This window comes from Triturus cristatus, chromosome 5_1 (assembly GCF_964204655.1).
Source record: "Triturus cristatus chromosome 5_1, aTriCri1.1, whole genome shotgun sequence".
Lineage (NCBI taxonomy): Eukaryota > Metazoa > Chordata > Amphibia > Caudata > Salamandridae > Triturus > Triturus cristatus.
The window spans coordinates 79,193,436-79,211,631 of record NC_140587.1 but is presented as its reverse complement, the minus strand read 5'-3'; the positions used below and the strand labels follow the sequence as shown (position 1 = coordinate 79,211,631).

At 46.0% G+C, this 18,196-nt stretch overlaps 1 protein-coding gene across 6 annotated transcripts in view; it reads left to right on the top strand.

Moving 5' to 3' along the window:
- Nucleotides 1-18,196, top strand: part of LOC146830241 (uncharacterized) — a 649,260-nt gene that overhangs the window by 255,466 nt on the left and 375,598 nt on the right. For all 6 annotated transcript variants that reach the window (XM_085604449.1, XM_085604447.1, XM_085604446.1 and 3 more), the window contains exon 4: nucleotides 1,389-1,634. In XM_085604449.1, coding sequence (XP_085460575.1) covers nucleotides 1,389-1,634 — 246 coding nt within the window. The remainder of the gene's footprint in view (nucleotides 1-1,388; nucleotides 1,635-18,196) is intronic.

Below are 18,196 nucleotides of genomic sequence, written 5' to 3'. Positions count from 1 at the left end.
AAAATTATCGGCGCTTTTCGGCCGAAACGGCTGCAAAAACGGCTGCAAAAACGGCGATAATTTTATATTGCCGCCTTGTAGATATGCCCCTGTGTGACCCAAACCTCCATCACAGTGAATGAGCTCTAGGAGTGCAACCAATTTCTGGCCTCATTTAACTTTAGAGCGAAATGAATGACCTCCAATTTCTGTGGAAGCTCCAAATGCAGAGAAGAATCTACTGTCTGAATTTCCTCCACAATAATGTCACTGTGAAGGAGGAAATTCAGCAACGGACTGTACTCCATATTTAGAGTTTTCCCCATAAATAGAATGTTCATGGGCTCTGTTGATGGCCATTGGAGACAATCGCTCACTTGACTGGACATTCGGCTAAAAAGTGTTTTGGTTTGAGTGTCTGGATCATGTTGCAACTTTTATTCCTACTCAGTTGGTTTGACCATTGGCCACACTATTCCATCTTAGCCATGGGACATAATAGTACTGGTGGCTTTTATTGGTTAATTGCTGAATTATAAGTGACCTGGTCATGCTCAGGTTTGCCCATGAACAGTCAGCAGCTGTGTGTTACGTTGGATACTAAACTTGTAATCATGAGGTCCACATAATGTCTTTCTGGACCTTCCTTCACAATCTTAGCAGGAAACTGTGTGTCTTCTAGAGAGTGTCGAAGCCTGGACTAGAGGGGTAATAGGAGCAGGAGCAGCCCATGCAGATCATCTTGAGTCGAGCCCCCCCACCCCGCCTCGCTGCTCTCACCTGCATGGGCCATTCCTAACTTGGAGTGAGGGAGATTTTGAGAGCTCCTATCATTTTTTATTTAAGGAGGATTGATTTTATAGATAATCTAAGATTTAGGTCTAACGTTTGGGATGTTGTTTGGCAGTTAACAACAGATACAATCTGATACACATTCCTAAAAACCATTGTTGATCAGGGATTACTACTTAAATATTTATGCTTTCTTGGGGAAAAGCTGAGTTGATGGTACTAGCTTCATGATCGTAAGACAGCATAGACAGAGGTTTGCGAGTTCCTCGACTGTCCTAGACACACCTCCTGGTTAAAATGGCCATATGGTGAATGATGTCACAATGCATCTCAAGGCCCTGCGGATGTCATTAACCAAAGCAACACTCTAGAATGGCTATTGCTGGCGATTATTGGAGATACCGGACAGGGTAAAGAACAGTTTCTTTCTCTACATTGGTTCCCCCCTTAAACCATACAAGACTGTCGAGCTCATTCAACGTCTTTAGCCACAAGTGGTTGTTCTTCATGTTCCTTTCAATGAGATGGCCCACTCTATAAAGCTAAGAGAATGTAGAGTAGACATCTCTACTTAACCTGCATTTGTTGGTTATTAAAATACATTTTTCATCTCTCAGGTTCAGGCTCTTGTTACGCTGGTTCCAGTAAACCAGGATCGGATCCCGGTGATTGATGCTCAGCCTTTCCTGGGCATGGATGGGGGAGCGTGGGATCACCTGTGTGAGCAGATCCGCACAATGCAAGAACTGTCAAACGGGAACCCTGTGGTGGTGCCTGTGCAGCCCTACACAGAGCTAGGATTTCAGTACCTTGTTCTTTTCGGATGTCCTTTTCATAATGATGTCAAGGAATACAATGAGAAGGTAAGCTGGGTCGAGTTCTAGAATTTATGATATCTGTTTTGTGTGTGCATTAACTTTCTGCGCAATACTTTACACAACAAATGTTTGTCCATGATTGATCTTGAGAGTTGTTGTGTAGTCTGGCTAAGTGGGTAAAGTTATAAACAAAGTTCCCAGAAGTTACCTTTCATATTTAAATTCCAAAAAAGAATGCAGGACAGATCTACCAACCTGAACTCCCTTTGGTGAAAAGAAAGCCTGTTGGCCGTGTTAATTGCTTTTTAAATGCTTGTGTGTCTCATACTGTACTCTTGAGTGAGGCGCTCCTCACTCCTGAGTGAGCGGCTGACACTTCACTTCCTTTCTGGAGATCCAGCAATCCAGGGAACAGAGGTTTGCCTTTTCCTGGATTGCTGGAAAGATCGCTTCCTCTGAGCTCCTTGGTTCTACCGACTTCATCCTAATAAAACTTTATATTACCAACAGCGGTTACCGGCGTAGCTTATTACAAGGACATTCAGCAGTTTCTGGAACAATTAAGAGAAGGCAGCATCACAGATACATTGCTAGACCGCTGTGGGGTCACTAAATGAGTCCACCTGCCACATTTGAATCTAGGTTTGACACCTGAATTGCTGAGAGGGGTTATTAATTCTTTTCCCAGAACCATGTGGACCCAAATTTGGGTCAGGAAGCAAATGTTACTGTAGGAACTGGGGTCACCAGTCCCCCTGGGGGTAGCTTGGCGCGAGCAGGTAGGCACCCGAAAGCTTAAGTGTAAAGTGACCATACAGCACACACATCCACTGAGACAGGAAACGCACGCAATGACTGACACCACACCAGTGAGGTTGAGTAAAAATCAAATAGCTTTTATCTAGACCTGAATCAGGGTAATCAACAATCCCAGTATTCATCAAAGCATTTCATTAGAAATAAACCTGGCCTTTCATTAGAGCATTTCACTGGGAATAAACTTGGCATTTCATTAGAGCATTTCATTAGAGCACTAAATAGGGCATTTCATTAGAGCGCTAGACATGGCATTCAATTAGAGAGCTAAACATGGCATTCAATTAGAGCGCTAAACATGGCATTCAATTAGAGCGCTAAATATGGCATTCAATTAGAGCACTAAGCATGGCATTCAATTAGAGCGCTAAGCATGGCATGACATTAGGGCCTTAAACCTCAAGGGTAACCAGGTCATTTAAGGCAGCTGTGGAGCATTAGCAAACAATATCCCCTGAGGCAAGAATCAAACATCAGAGCATTTCATTAAGCAGGAATAACCATGACATTTACGGCAAGTAATCAACAGTTCCTTAGGCAAGAATGGAACATCCAAGCATTTCATGAGGTGAACGATCAGCCCTTCATATAGTAGGAGTCAAGAGGGCCTTGGGTGGATTAACCCCCGTTCCTGGGGCACGTAGGGGCCAACAGGGCCCAACGATAGTCTCCCCCGGGGGAGGGGCGAACTCAGGGCCTCTCTCCGGCCTTCCGCCCTCCTCCCCGGGGGTTACCTGAGTCTTTGGCCTCCTCGGGGCCCTTGTGGCGGTCTTCGGCCGGGCGGGGGGCTCGCTCTCCTTGGAGCCCCTCCCGCCAGCCGTGTGCGCTTCCCGGTGATGTCCGGGCTGAGAGGGGGCTTGGCAACAGGCTCTGAGGGGCTGCGCAGGGAGCAAAGTGTTGTGGGGCCTCCGGCGGGTCTCAGGGCCGGCCGGTGAGCCCCGCGCTGACAGGAGGCCGGTCCCGGGACCTCCGAGGGCTCCTGGGACCCGGGGACCGGCGGTGATGGCCGCAGTGGAGGCGCGCCTGCAGCCGCCAACAGCAGCGCGGCCTGTGGGGGCGCGGCCTCCCTCACCAATCGGCAGGCGGCGGGGGCGGCGTTCAGCAGTCCGCCCCCGTCACGTGATATGGGGCAACGGCCTCCAGGCCTAGAGAGGCCTACTCTGAATTCCGGTGGCCCTCTCATTGCTGAGGGCCGTCTCGGGGGGCAAACAGACTCTGGGCCCACACCGGGGGGCACCCCGGTCGCGACGGAGATGGCAGGGCCCCGCACCTCCCCTGGGGGCCCTGAAGATGACGGTGGCGCCGGGCTGCGGCGCTGAGTCGGCTATAGCGCCTCAGGTGAGCAGGGCAGGCCACACACGACGGTGGCAAAGCAGTGCAGGGGGGCCCCAGGTGGAGTCAGGGAGCGCAGGGGTGATACAGCGCTGGTACCTGGTCGATCCCCCAGCAGTTCTGTGCGAATCTATAAGGTCTTCTTCGGCGCTTGCTGGTTCCTGCGAACTTAGGAGTTAGTTTCTTGAGGGGAGGGGGTAGTTTGAGTTGGTGGCTGTAGGCAGGGGAGTCAGTCTCTGTAGGTCGTCCCTGGGTTCCCCTCCCGCCGGGCCAGATCAGTGGGCTAGTTCAGTGTTCCTCACGCAGCTTAGAAGGCAGCACCTAAGCCCTGTCACTCCCAGTGGTATAGGTCCCTGACTAGGCCCTACCGCCTAAGACTCCTGCGTAGGTTCCCCCAGGTCAGCGTCGCACCAACTATGGCTCTCCCTGGCCCTGTGGACAGCAGAGGGGTGCAGATAAGCTCAGGACCCAGCACACAGGCCCACGTGGGGGTAACCCCTGGCAGTAGGTCCCCTGTCTCTCAGGTCCACGCTCTGACTGAGCACATGGCAGCCCAGCTCCGCCTACCAGACAGTGCCAGAGCTTCCAGAAGCATCTGGGGAAAACTGGTTCTAACTGGCACAGGGGGAGGGGTAGAGCACCCTGGGTGCCAGGCTTCCCTCCAAAAGCTGGGGATGCTAGGAAATAACAACTAGACTGGTAACCCAGCTCAGTCAGGCGGCACAACCACACAGCCATGGCAACCCTTTTAAAAGTTACATGTGTAAATAGGGAAACTCAGTCTGCGTACACCATCGCACAGCATTCAATATTTGCATTTAACATGCATTCATGTAACATGCGGTTTCCCATAAAAGCGAAAAAATTCAGGGAAAAGGGCCAAGTCCAACAGTTACCTGTCCATATTTTGCAGGGAGAGCCTGGCGCGATCTTGAGAGGTGAGCATTTATTGTCTTATCCAGAAAAAGGCAGCAAAATGTGGCTGTAGCAGTGTTTCCCAAACTGGGTAGCGACCCTCTGCTGGGTCATGAGCTGTTTTTTGGTGGGTCGAGAAAGTCCAAGCATACATTTAGATGCCTTTAGATTCTGTAATTAGCTAGTCAAATTTCTATGTCTTTTGACGAATTGCTGCTGTTTTAACATGAGGATTTAGGGCCCGATTCCGATCTCGCTAGGAAAGCCCTCTGTACGACTCGGATCTGAAGGGCTTTCCTAGCACATCGCGCTCTGAGAGTCCGGCTAAATGAGTACGATGCATCCGTATTCTGGCGGACTTGGTTCGCTTGGACTCCCATTGAACTCTATGGGAGCCTGTATGCCGAACACGTATACAGGCTCCCATAGCAAAAAGGGGTGGGTGGGGAAAAGCGTACACCCTGTGGCGGGCACGCTATGGTGACTACCACACTGTGCATGCTTGGATCGGGGGGGACCCATGGGCACCCTGTGACTGATTCGGAGGGCCACAGTTGAAGGGGGGCCTACTATGGCCCCCCCAAAGTCCAATCCCCCAACTGTTTCGTCTCGCTGAGATGCGAGTCGGTTCGGCTCTCCAAATCGGTCATCGTTTTCACTCGCTTGGAATCTGCATTGCACGATTCAGCTGTGAGCGAGTCAGACTGACTGCATCGGGTCCAGAAACTATTTGGTCAGTGCTGACGGCTTCCTTGCATCGTACTTGGTCGTTCGGAATGGGGGACGTTTAGGTCTGAAACTCAAGCTCCGAATCGGATTCGCTCAATACGTTAGGAGCCATTCCTAGCGAGATCGGAATCGGCCCTTGAGTGTTTACAAACTCCTCTTACTTTGTTTTCTGAGAAAGAAAAGTAAAGTGATTTCTGTGACAATTAAAGTTTCCTGGTGTCAGTCCATATAAATCATCGTCAATGATTTTTTGAGTGTTGACCCCCCTTTCACCAACGCTTCTATTTGCAATTTGGAAAGGATCACAAAAGCCCTTTTTATGAGTCGAAAGAATATTCTAACTCAAAAAGGGCTTCTGCACTTAATAATAAGCACTTTTTTGGTCACAAACCCTGTGATTTTGTGATATGAGTACCCTAGTTCTAAACTGGCATCAGTGCAATTTGCACCGTAAGCACTAACTCATAGGTCTAAATGTCTCAAATTTTTGAACTTGCTGGAACTTTTCGCGGTTGGACCTATATCAAGGCGACCAGGGAGACTCACCAGAAAAGAAATATGTAGACGGGTGGGACTGATTGGTCATTCTACTTTGGGGATTATTTTTGCCCCACTATATGTTGAGATTGATTTACTATAATACTTGGATTATTAGGACTTTAAAAGGAAACAGATTGACAGTATTTCCTGTATAAAGATTGTACAAAAAGTATTCTTTTCAGCCCTGACGAAGTTCCGTAGGAACGAAACGCGTTGGCTGTGCCTTATTTTTAAGATTGAAAAAGAATAAAAGATTTAGCTTCACAAGACTGGAAACTTCTTGAACTGTGTCCCATGGTGCACCGTCCGTGCCCCTTAACACTCACATTTTTTAATGTTTACAAGTGAATTCGACAGACATGGAAGAGAATGTCACTTCTTCACACCATGGGCCAAGACACAGGCACTTGGGATGCCCTTTATGGACCTGTCTCATGCTCCACAAAATCCCCTAGTCCTTTGAGTTTTCCTGCAATGGTGGCTAATTATAAAGATGGTAAGAACTTCTGCAAGACTCGGTGAAGCTGTTTACTCTTTTACGGCTATGTGCTCGCTCTAACTCACAAAACCAGGGAAAGTTACTAGGGTCAGACATGAGATTATCAAAAGGCTCCCTGTTATCAGAACACCTCCGGTTCTGCAGCTAATCCGTGCATTCTGGAGTTATTAGTCCTGATGCAGTTCAACTGATCAGATTAGAATAAAACACCTGTTAACGATGACTTGTGAAAGCAAAGCCAGAGCTTGAAAACTTGTATCCCAGTGACATGGCGCCATCTGCTGCTTAGGAGGATCTTCTCCAAATAGGGAGAATTGTATGGAAGTCATAATAATAGAGAGACTTCATTCCAACCTAATGTCTGAAGGAAGCAAAACCACATATCATTAAAAAATAGAGTATTTGTACCTAGCCAAATGTAAATGTATATTTTTGGCAGCTGCCTTCCCAGCTACTTTCGGCAAGTAAGTATTAAATATGACAAATTGACTGTGCGGTTGGCAACGATATGTCATTGGAGTCTAGACCTGAGAGTTGACCAAGGATATCTTCTGCATAATCCAATTTCCAGATTTTGTGATTCTTAAAAGTCTGACTCTGCATTCATTTCAGAGCCCGTGTGACTTAGTTGATGTCCCGCGCTCGTGGCCATTGATTCTTTTCTAGTTAATGACTTACACACAGAGTAGCACCGACTTCAGCCAGTACTCAGACTCCAGAGTCAACACGTCGAGTGACAGCGGTGCGCTGTGGGTGCGTGTCAGCGCTGCCTATATTTCGTGCATGTAAATAAGGTGCAGGCCACTATATGTGCCCATAGACCGACACTGATATGATTCTCCGTCTACCCGCCAGTGTTGTGGTACTTGACGTATTCACGAAGAATACATGCGAAAACGTATAGAAACATTTAGAGTGTTCTCAAAATAATCATGAGACATTGAAGGAGCCAAAGGGTGGGATTACGTCATTGCACTCCCACGTGCTAGATTCATGGGAGGCACGTCCTCTGCATGGATTGCACATTATAACATCCTAACCTGTCAGTTATTCTGGCTTTTCAGTTGTCCTCCGGTGAACTGAGCAATCACATGTGTCCTTTGAAGGTGCAACAGGCTTTTGTATTTCTTTTTGGCTGGGCTGTAACCCAAATTGTGCCCATTCTTAGACTGGCTACTGGCCCATCAACCCAGGTTATATGGTGAAGCGGTTATGGTACTGGTACATTAATGTTTATGTATGGAAGCTCAGTATGTGTGGTTTACTGATACTGCGTGAACGGTGGCGTACCTTTGAGTCCCTGCGTGTGCTGCACAAGTTGGTGGTTCCGCAGCAGTAGGGTGTCTTAGTCCAAGGTGAACATTCTAGTGTGCACATACTGCTATGGAAGCCCACTAGAAACCAGTTATAGTTGATGGATGAGGAGAAAGCTGCCGACATAGATAGCCCCTCTTTCCAGAGCAGGCCTCTTTTGTATCCTTTCCTGGGAGTCATTAGCACATCTCCCCAGGAGGTCAGAAAGTTGTCTCAGAGACAAGACCCATGTGTGACCTTTAAGGCACAGGGAATTTAAGGCAACAAAGATGAAACTTTGTAAAAGCTGCACACTGCAACTTGTCGTATTAATTTCAGATTTGCGAATCAAGTTGTTTGATACTTTGCAGTACCCACCTTGGTGGCACCTTTCCGGAGTTAGCACAGTTTAGCGGTCAGTGTGTTACTCTGTAATCATGATTCTGGGTACCGATGCTTTTCACAGTATAAACAGCATTTTCAGTAAATACGTCAATTTAGCACTTTTACTGCCAAAAAACCTAAGGAGCATGTTTACAAACCCCTTGCGCCGCTCCGGTGCGTCACGTTTTTTAACGCACCTGGGGCTTAGTGTGGTGCTCCATATTTACAAGGCCAGGTAAAGCCACCCTGTGTGGATTTTCGTGTCCTTGTAAATATGGCCCCTTTTCACGCAGCACTTTGCGTGAAATGGGAGTGGGTGTTGCTGTGGGTGTTCCCACGCAACACCCATGGATTCTGCCACATTCCCAGAATTGCAACTTTCTGTGAACCTGGGAATGCGTCCGATTCCTACGCCTCCCCAGGGGAGACATAAGGAGGTGCAACAAGGAGAAGCACTTTTATTTCTGCTTGTGTTTTCCTTTTTCTATGCGTGCTGCATTCTGCAGGGATACATTACATTGTTGTGAATATAACGCTTTGAAAGTAATGCAGCATGGTGCAGCCGAATGTCTGGCAGCACCACGCTGAGTTACTTTGTTGTAAATAAGGCCTGTAAAGTACATGTTCTGCCTGTGCAATATGCTGTATCTTGCCTTAGGGGTGACTTACACATAGTGCAGGGGCAGGCTTGGTTTTGCTTGTGCTTTTAATGCCAAAGTCGGCCTAGCAGTTTCAAGCTGCTCTTCCAGTGCACAGTTGAAGACTGGGAGACTCATTTTACTTGTGTCACACTCAGGATGGCATAACCAGTGCTGCAATCTCTGGGGTGACCCTCTAACATACATGCACCTGGGCACCAGATACTAGGGACTTACAGGTAGGTTTACTTAAGCCTAGTAGGTATAAACCAATTTGACATACATGTTGTAGGGTAGAGCACAGGCACTGAGGTCTGGTTAGAAGGCCTCAATGCACTGTCAGAGTCGAAAAACCAGCAGCATGGTATGTGGATTGGGGTTTCCCCTCTTTGCATCTTTTGGGGACTCTCTGGGGTTATGCTTCTTTTTATTTTTACCCCGCTCTCTTTTCACTGAAGAAGGGCCTGATCACCTTTCTTCTGATCACCTCCCAGGGACTTCTTGAGGACCCTTGTTCAAACCCACTCATCAGCTGTCTAGTCCAGTTCCCTGGGTAAGACAGCTTAGAGTCCACCGGATGCTGGTGCCGCTTCTCTGAATGACAATTTGTCAAAATGTGCTCTTTAAGAATCACATTGTAGAGCCCTTCAAATGTGTCTACTTTGTTGCCTTTAATCCAACCATCTTCTGTCAACAAAGTCATCCCATGTCTGAGTGGCTCCATTCTGGTTTGTCCTGAGCTTCTGCCTATACTCTTCCAACCAATGAGCTAAAAAAGTGCTGCCTTCATGTGTGGAAAGGACTCAGCTACCTCATCCTCAAGTTTGAGTAATCTATCCATATCAACTAATGGCACCAACTCCTATATAAGAGTTCCCCCGTGTTGTGTACCCATCTCCCTCAATTTGAGAGCTCTCTCAAATGAAGCCAGCTATTTGTCTATGTCATCCCCCAGGGCATAACTAGGAAAAATCCCATAGGGCAACCTTACATCAGGGGCACCCCTGTCCGCACCTCTAGTTACATCTCTGCTGCCACTATGTTCTCCAGGCTCTAGTCCGTTCTCTCTTCCAGGGCCAGACTCATCTTAGCCAGGGCTATGGCTCTCTCTTCTAGGTCCAGGGCTGCCATGCTCTCCTGCAGGGACCTCTGGCTAGTCAAAGAGCCTGCTTGGCTGTTGGCTTTGGGGACCATACTGGATCCAGTGAAAGGGCATAAGTTTCTACCTGCCCCACTCAGGACGCTGTTGTCCTCCACATCCATCTCTCCCCCACTACCCTGGTGCAATTTCTTTTTTCAGGTGTGGACGTACCCTGTGGGTCTCTTCCCAAGCTCTGAGGGCCTTGATCAGTTCATTTTTCCTGGTCTTGCCCCCATGTTGATCTTCCTCTCCCTTCAAAGTTCTAAAGATATAGATTTTACAAGGTAAAGTAAATCAAAGAATTTCACTCAACCATGAACATGTATTGGCAAACTCAACAAATATGACACTTAAAACTTTTGCACCAAAAAGTTGGGCAAGTTGTAACACGGTCAGTTAGAGTTAATTGGGGTGACCAACTCTTACAGGGACCACCAAGGCCCTCAGGAACAGTTACTTCCACAGAAGAAGTGTTCTCCAGGCAGTTCCAAGCACTTTATCTTCAGTCCAATGGATTCCTATGGAGTAGTCATGATGCTGAAGATACAGGATGCTGTAGATGCTCAAGGATGCTGTGGATGCGACACGGTTGACTGGGGGTCTTCCTGCTAGTTGCTCCTTGGTCCACTGAGGGGGTGAGATAGTCCTGGTCATAGGGTTCGACATCCAACATGGTACTCTCTGGTCTGGCCAAAGCCAAGCTGCTACTGGACTACTAGTCATCCAGTTTAGCGATTACAGCTAAATCCTTCTCTGGGCTGTAGCTTGCCTTCTGGGTGACCAAGCCGCACTCCAATGACTCTCCTGGGTCCAGCAGACTCAGGTGCAACTTCTGAGCATCAGATCATTGTCCCTGGTGCTGCACACTGGCGAGGAGCAGCAATCCGGTGATCTGGGCTACCAATCGCCCTTTGCAGACTTCTTCAGCTGTTGTGACCCTATGCTACAGAAGGTAATCCAACTGATTCTTGGACTCTCTTGCTTCGGCTGGGCTCAAGAAAAAATTCCTCCATGAGCAGGAGACAGCACGCAAAGTCCCTTCTCCTTTGCTAGCCATCAGGTGCAGCAGATGCAGTCTGCATTGGTACAGCCCCTCTTCGTCCGGAAATTGGTGCAGCTGGACGGTCCTTATTCATTCCTTCCAGTCCAGTAGAGATCTGAGTGCTGGATGCCAGCGGTGCCCTACTTATTCTCAGAAAATGCCCTCAGGGTAGTATGGAATTGGTAACCAATGGGCTACCAGGTTCCCTCCATCCTGATGACCACTTCCTGTGAAGTTTCGCATCCGGCTATCCCAGGATGCACCATTCTGCCCATTTCAAACCTCCCAGAATGCCTCTCTTGGTGTCCAGAGCTACTTCAGATCAGTAAAAATCTTCGTGAGTTACTGAAGCCCATGTGACCCGCACAATACCAGACACCCTCTTGTTCAGATTCATTGGCTTTAAACCTAATGTCCATGGACACTGTTACTATGGTTTGAACCAAAATACTGTGATTAGGGGTACTATGATATGGCTGCCACGCGCCTCAGTGAGTGCATGGTCTGTGGGGATGAATGAACGTGGGAGAATTAATGTGATATATGTGTATGGGTGACTGAGAGCCTGTGTCATATGTACTTGTGGCACAGGACACACCTTTTGCCATATGTGGCACCATTACATGTACAACACAAAAATAGAACAATGTTTTTGAAATAGGAGAAATTTAAATTTTAGAAAACGTTCTGAAGAAATGCTCATAATAAGGAACAGTTTTCTGCACTTGATGGAACATTTTTCTGCTTTTTAAATGTCTTCCATCTAAAAATAAATTGCTGTATTTTTCAGTTATAAATATGACAATGTTTCTTTCTACCAGCCACTGGGAGCAAGATGCCGGTTGTGTGTAAATATGACACTTTGAAATGGGAGAAAATTCAGCTGAAAAGTTAACTTTATGTTTATATGAATTACATAAAACCCATCAGTTTAATTTTCTTCCATGTCAAAGTGTCTTTACAAACATCAGGAATATTACTCCCAGTGGCCTGGAGATATGGTGCCCTATTTATAACAGGAAAATACAGTCATTTGTTTAAATGTGACGCATTTAAAGTGAAGAAACTTGCTTTGTATAATACTAGGACTTAATTGGTTTAATTTCAAGTTGAGAAAAACATTAAGACAATGTTTCATAGAAACATTTTCCTTCACATTATATTCCTCCCATTTGAAAGAAAGTGACTGTATTTTCAGTTATAAACATGGCACTGTGCCTACCAGCCACTGAGAGGAAGATGCCTACTGTTTGTAAATGTGACACTTTGAAAAGGGAGAAAATTAAAATGAAGAGTTAACTTAGTCATTAAGTCAACTCTTCATTTCAATGTTCTTTCATTTAAAAGCATTCAGAAATATCATTTTGTTCTCATGCGCCAATACAACTTATATTTAAGAGTTAAACACCTCATTGTTTCAGTTCTGAACCTGTGACCCACATGGAGCATAAATCTGAGTGGAGCGCTGCTCATTGCCAGGCTCTGCTACATAGCCTTTCCTTAACTTTAAAAGGAAAAGGCAACACATATTCATTGTAGTTCTTAGTTAAAAATGAACTCAATGCTGAGAGCTACTTTGAAGGTTTCTGCGAGCTAGTAGTAGTTGGTGATCCAACTGGTTGGAGATACCGGTTCCACATGAGGTGTCCTGTTTCAAAACCTGAGAAAGAGGAGTGTTTATTATAGGACTGCAAGGTGCTATAATGCCTAGATATCTGAGCTGGTTTAAAATAGCTAATATGTTGTGTTTAGCTTCTGTTTTCAGAGGATATTAACCCTGCACCTGGGGCTCCTTTCTTAATGGAATCACATGTGGAAGTGAATCTTCGTCTTACCCCAATTGATTTCTGACGCCTGTTTTGAAGCTCTCTCCCATGCATATGTTTCCCTCTGCTCTTCACTGTTACCTCCTCGACTCGAGGTGCATTACTTATAAAGACTGGAGGCAAGTCGTCTTCTGCAAGTATGATATAAAAAGTGGGGCCAGAATATTGCTTTTATTCTGGGTGGTAAGTGCCCCTCGATCCATATATGCTTTTTAGCTAGCCAGACACTGTTTTTCGATAGTACTGTAATGCATTGCGTGTGCAAGCAATTTCTAACCGATAAAAAACTGTCTTCAACTCCCCATCCTTATCAGGTTCGGAAAAACCCTGCTCCAAGGTCACTCCCAGAAGCATCTGATTGTTGAACAAAGTCTTTCGTATCATCAGGGCATCTCAACACAGAGTTGTACATACAATGAGGCATGAATCTCCTACAACACCCCACCAAACCAAGAAAGGATCTTATTCTTTGTATAGTGGGTGTTGGAATAGTCTTGATTGCCTCTGTCTTATTCTCCTGTAGCCTTCAGGTTGCTGTTTGAATGCAATAACCCATGTCCCTAATTTGGTCTGCAGCTGACATACTTTTACTGGGATTACCTTTCAATCCAGCTTCTACAAGAGCTTTGAAAATGTTTGCTAAATGTTTTATATGTGTATCAAAAGTATTACTGAATACAATGGTATCATCTAAATAGACTGCTGCAGACTTGTAATGGGGTTGCAAAATGTGGTTCATCAATCTTTGAAAAGTAGCCAGGCACCAGAGAGGCGACATGGTAAAACCTTTAACTGGTATACCCCGGAGGAAGTGACAAATGCTGTTTTCTCTTTGGCTTTTTCCATGAGGGGATTCTGCCATTACCCTTTCATTCAGTCAATAGTAGACAGAAAGTTTGCCTTCTGCAGGTGCTTCATTAATTCTTGGCATTGGGTATGTATTGCATTTCGAGACATTCACCTGTCTAACATCAATGCAAAACCTGATACTTCCATCACTTTTAAGCACCAAAAATACAAGGGAGCACCAGTCACCTTTAGATGGTTTGATTAAATCATCCATCAACATTTGTGTAACCTCCATTTCCACAGCCTCCTCTATAGGGCCATAATCTGATTACTGTTCTTTCCTCTGTTACGATATCCTGCTGAAATAAATTGCTCCTTCCTGGTTTCTGCAAAAATAAATGTGGATAAAAAGCCAACATATGTCTCAACTGTTCTACCTGGTTACTAGTCAGAGTTGCCCCCAGGGGAACGGAACAAACTTCTTCCATCTTGTTTATTCTGTTAACTCTGGGTTTACTTGTATTTCACATGGCTCATCCCATTTTTAACAAGGTTGGCATGATAGAGTGATCCTTCTCTTGAATTGTGGCGCACCACTACCCAATAAATAGTAGGTCTAATGATTTGTAGTACGCTATAAGTGCCATGCCATTTTGCCACTAGTTTGTTGTCACTTGTGGGTAACAGAATAAGTGCCTGGTCCCCTTGCACAAACTCCCTGACCTTAGTTTGTACTTTATATAGGTGGATATTCACAAAGACAGGCGATAACTATCGCCAGCGTCAGTCATCGCAAGGAAAGTTAACGCTGCCTAACCCTGTTAGCAGAGTATTTTCAAGCCCGCGGTACATGGCGATAGTAACAGGGAAGGGGTGTCAAAACCCACGCACTAATCATTGTGATGGCGATTTAAAATCCTGCGTTAGCCGGCGATACGTTGTGAATGGCCGATAATGGGCTGCAAAGTCCCAGCATCGCTACTTTTAGCTCCTGGCCCAACACTGCCCCTGCTGGAAGCCTGGTGTCACTGTGAGACTGGCAGCATGGTGACCACAGCAATCAGCTTCCTCGAAGTCTGACCATTTGTTTTATCCAAAAATACTGTCATTTTAGTGGTGCTAACTTAGGCAGACACCTTCCATCTGGAATACCTGCATCTTAAAAGGCTCCTGGCTGTGTTCCCTTCCATGTTGCAGGTAGTCGTCCTGCTTAACACCAGCAACAGGCAGGTGTAAAATCCCTGGTGCTAACGCGGGTTATCCCCTGTTTTAGGGGCAGTTATCTCGGGAATCCTGATGTTGTCTGCAGTTTGTACCAGCTTGTGAATGGGATGTTAATTCTATCACCACTTTTGATGCGTTAAAGTGGGGTTAATTCGGAGATAAATCCTTGTGAATATGCCCCATAGAGTTTTCAGTTTCCCCTGGGTTTTGCCTAAATTGTCTTGCGCTTTTTCCCACATAGAGGTTACAGTCTGCTTCAGTTTCCCAGCATATTCTAACATATTTCAGCCTTCCTCCTCCTCTTCTTAGAGAGAGGTTGAGATCTTTTAAATAAGTTGTGGGTAATATGAAGAAATACCTTTATAGATTTTAAGGCAAATATGCCTATGACTTAGAGAACTTAAGCTCAGAGAGAGGCGATAGAAGATGAAAGAGATGTAGATGATGTAAGGGAAGGAGAGGACAATTTGGAGGGAAAAAAAGAGAGGCAACAAGAAGAAGTTTTAAGTCTCAGGCAGTTTATCATGCCAGACTTTAGGGATATAAAGCATGTTATTGGAGGCAGCATGCAGTTTTAAGATGCAAGGCTGTCGAAAGAATCAACATTTCCTACATATGAAGATATTGCTTTACCTGGTATTTTAATGTGCACAAGAATCAGGCAAAGCCTGTCTACTGCTAGGCTACTGCTAGACAACCACTAGAGCCAGATCAGCTAATTAACTCTAGGTGAACTCAAGCGAAAGAGGACCAGAGAGGGAAGGCTAGTGAAGGCTGTTCTGTGATACCACAGAAAGATGGAAAACCTCCTACCTCGTCTGGAAGAGGGACTTTCTTGCCGCTTTGCACAAAGCAGTCGTCTAGCGCACTCCTTCTTGCCACATCTAATAGTTTTCTGGATAAGGGTAACAAGGAAGAAGAAGAAAAATAAGTATTTAGAGTAAGTCATGGAGATAGGGGTGCGTTATGAGAAAATAACTTTGTCCAGTAGAAAATGGAGTTGTGTATAACTAAATGAAGGACAGGAGTGCAAATGAGAGTGAAAGAGTATTGCAATGCTGAAGTTGGATAAGGAGATATATGTCAGATAATATAAATCCTAGTCCAACAAATATACGGGGTGTTAACACAATCTGGGGTCACTGCTCTTTGAAAACCATGGCGATGCAATATTCTCTGGAAAAGCATCCATCCTACCCCTTCAGAAATGCCATCTGTTTTGGACCAAAGTCACCTTATTTTGTTGCCAATTTTCCAAACTTATAGGGAAAAGCGGCATAAACAGTGTAGCAAGTATGGAGAACTAGATCTATTACCCCATTATTAAAATAGGGTGGAGGGTTTAGAAAGGCAAAGTATTTCATTTTTTAAATAATCTTTTTATTGGTTTTACCATACAAACTTAGTTTGCACTGTATTGTTGCAGTAATCCCCAACAAGACTGTAGAGTGAAATGTGTGTCTTATCTTTGTTACCAAACAGAGACTGATCAACAGATTTGAAGTTCCATTACATGCCGTTTTTTTGGGGCGCCCCTAGGCTCTGTAAACCATTTCTTGCTTGAGTGAGCAGTAGTCCATGCCCTTGATCGATCCAGCAGTTGGATTGGGGGTATATCCGTGGCACACCAATGCTTTGAGATATCTATTTTGGCCAATATTGTGCCCAGGCGTACAAACAGTTTATTATGTTGGATGCTGTCTCACCCTTCAGGAATTTCCAGTAATAACATTTTCCGGGGAATAAGGACTGTCGTATCCGTCACATCGTCCAAATTCTAGATCACTTGCTTCCTGAAGGTGACAACCTTCGGACATCCCTGTGAGAAGTTGGCCTGGCATATGCTGGTCACTAGTTATAGTGGCCACCTTGCACCAGTCCAATTCGACTCTTGTGGTAGATAGGTTTAAGACAACCTTTAAAGAAAGCTATCCTAGTGGTAGCTGTGGAGAGCAGCCTTCAGGCTAAGTCTCTGAGAAATGTAAAGCAGCTTGTTTTACCTTATAATCTCTTGAATTACCAAATGAAAAGACACCACACAGGTATATATATCAAATATATATGTATTTATTTCTAAATATACTCTACTAATCTCTTTATGAGATTAGAGCCAGGTAACATTCAAAAGATCAACAGTTCTCAATAAATTAAGCACAAATATGGCTATAGCCCTAGGGGCGTACCAGACCATATACTAAAAAAATAGTGCAACAAACTCGACTTGCAAAATGAAGAGGCCTAGGGCCTTGGGAATCGCTGGGGCTTCACTTCTGCAGTGTTAGCAGGTAAGTTATCAGCCCACAGGAGACGCGTGCAGTGTCTAAACACACACGCAGGTTTCCTATACGTTTCAATGGCAAATGTCGCGGTTTGTAATTTACAGTTTTAGGGCACTTCGCAAAAGTCAACAAGCAAGCAACTTACAGGGTAAGTATTTCGAGGGCCAACACACACTTGGGCACCGGAGTGCACGAGTTATCTCACCTAGGGAAGCCGGGTGCATAGGTGTCCTTTGGTGTCGGGTCGCGATGCTGTTTTCAATGGAGATCACTGAAGACTTGCTGCTTGTGACGACTAGAGAGGTGTCCGTTCGAATCCGAAGATGGATTGGAGTTGCAGAAGACCTAGAAATTGAGGGGACAGAGTTCAGAGTCACTTGCCAGTGACCGATGGCCAGCAAGATGGATGACCACAGCTGTCGCGTTTCTTCAGGTCGATGATGGTGTTTTGTCTCTTCGCTCACGAGGTCCAGGAGGGATCGACGATGACCAGCAGCTGGATTCGGAGGGTCCCACAACGTCTGCAGCTGTCGATGGTGTCGGCACCCGGATCGGAGCCAACAAGCCTTGGCAACCGCAAGTCTCGTGTGGAGTGAAGATTGGCAATGGTGCAGACCAGCAAGGTCTGATGGACTTACCCAGCAAGGGTAAGTGAGGGCAGGCCCGGAGCAACCAGGCGAGCCCTTGAAGTCGATGTGGAAGTCTTCAGGTGAGTTACTAGCCAACGGGCAAGCAACCGTGAAGACGCCTTTGCAGGAAAAGTTTAACAACAGCCCACGGTCACTCTGGACGGGGTAGGCCGCTGATTTTCGGTACTAGACCTGCTAGGGACTTGGACAACAAATGGTCCAAAGCACAACTTCGTTGGACGTAGATTAGGGCTTGCACTCAATCAGTGCATGGTTCCCTCGTATTGCTGTTCCTCGTCACTCGTGGGGTCCAGATGCCACAGCTTCGCTGGGGACACAAAATGGCCGTCGAGAGGTCAGGAAATCTGCTTCAGGGGACGCAGGGACTTCGGGCTCCGGCGGGAGCGGTAAAGTTTGCAACTGTTGTTGAAGAGTTTTGGTGCCTGCCAAGCAGGGGAGTCACTCCTTGACTCCAAGGGAGATTCTTCAGTCTTCCAGAGATAGTGGAACGTCGAAGGGCCAGGATTCTTC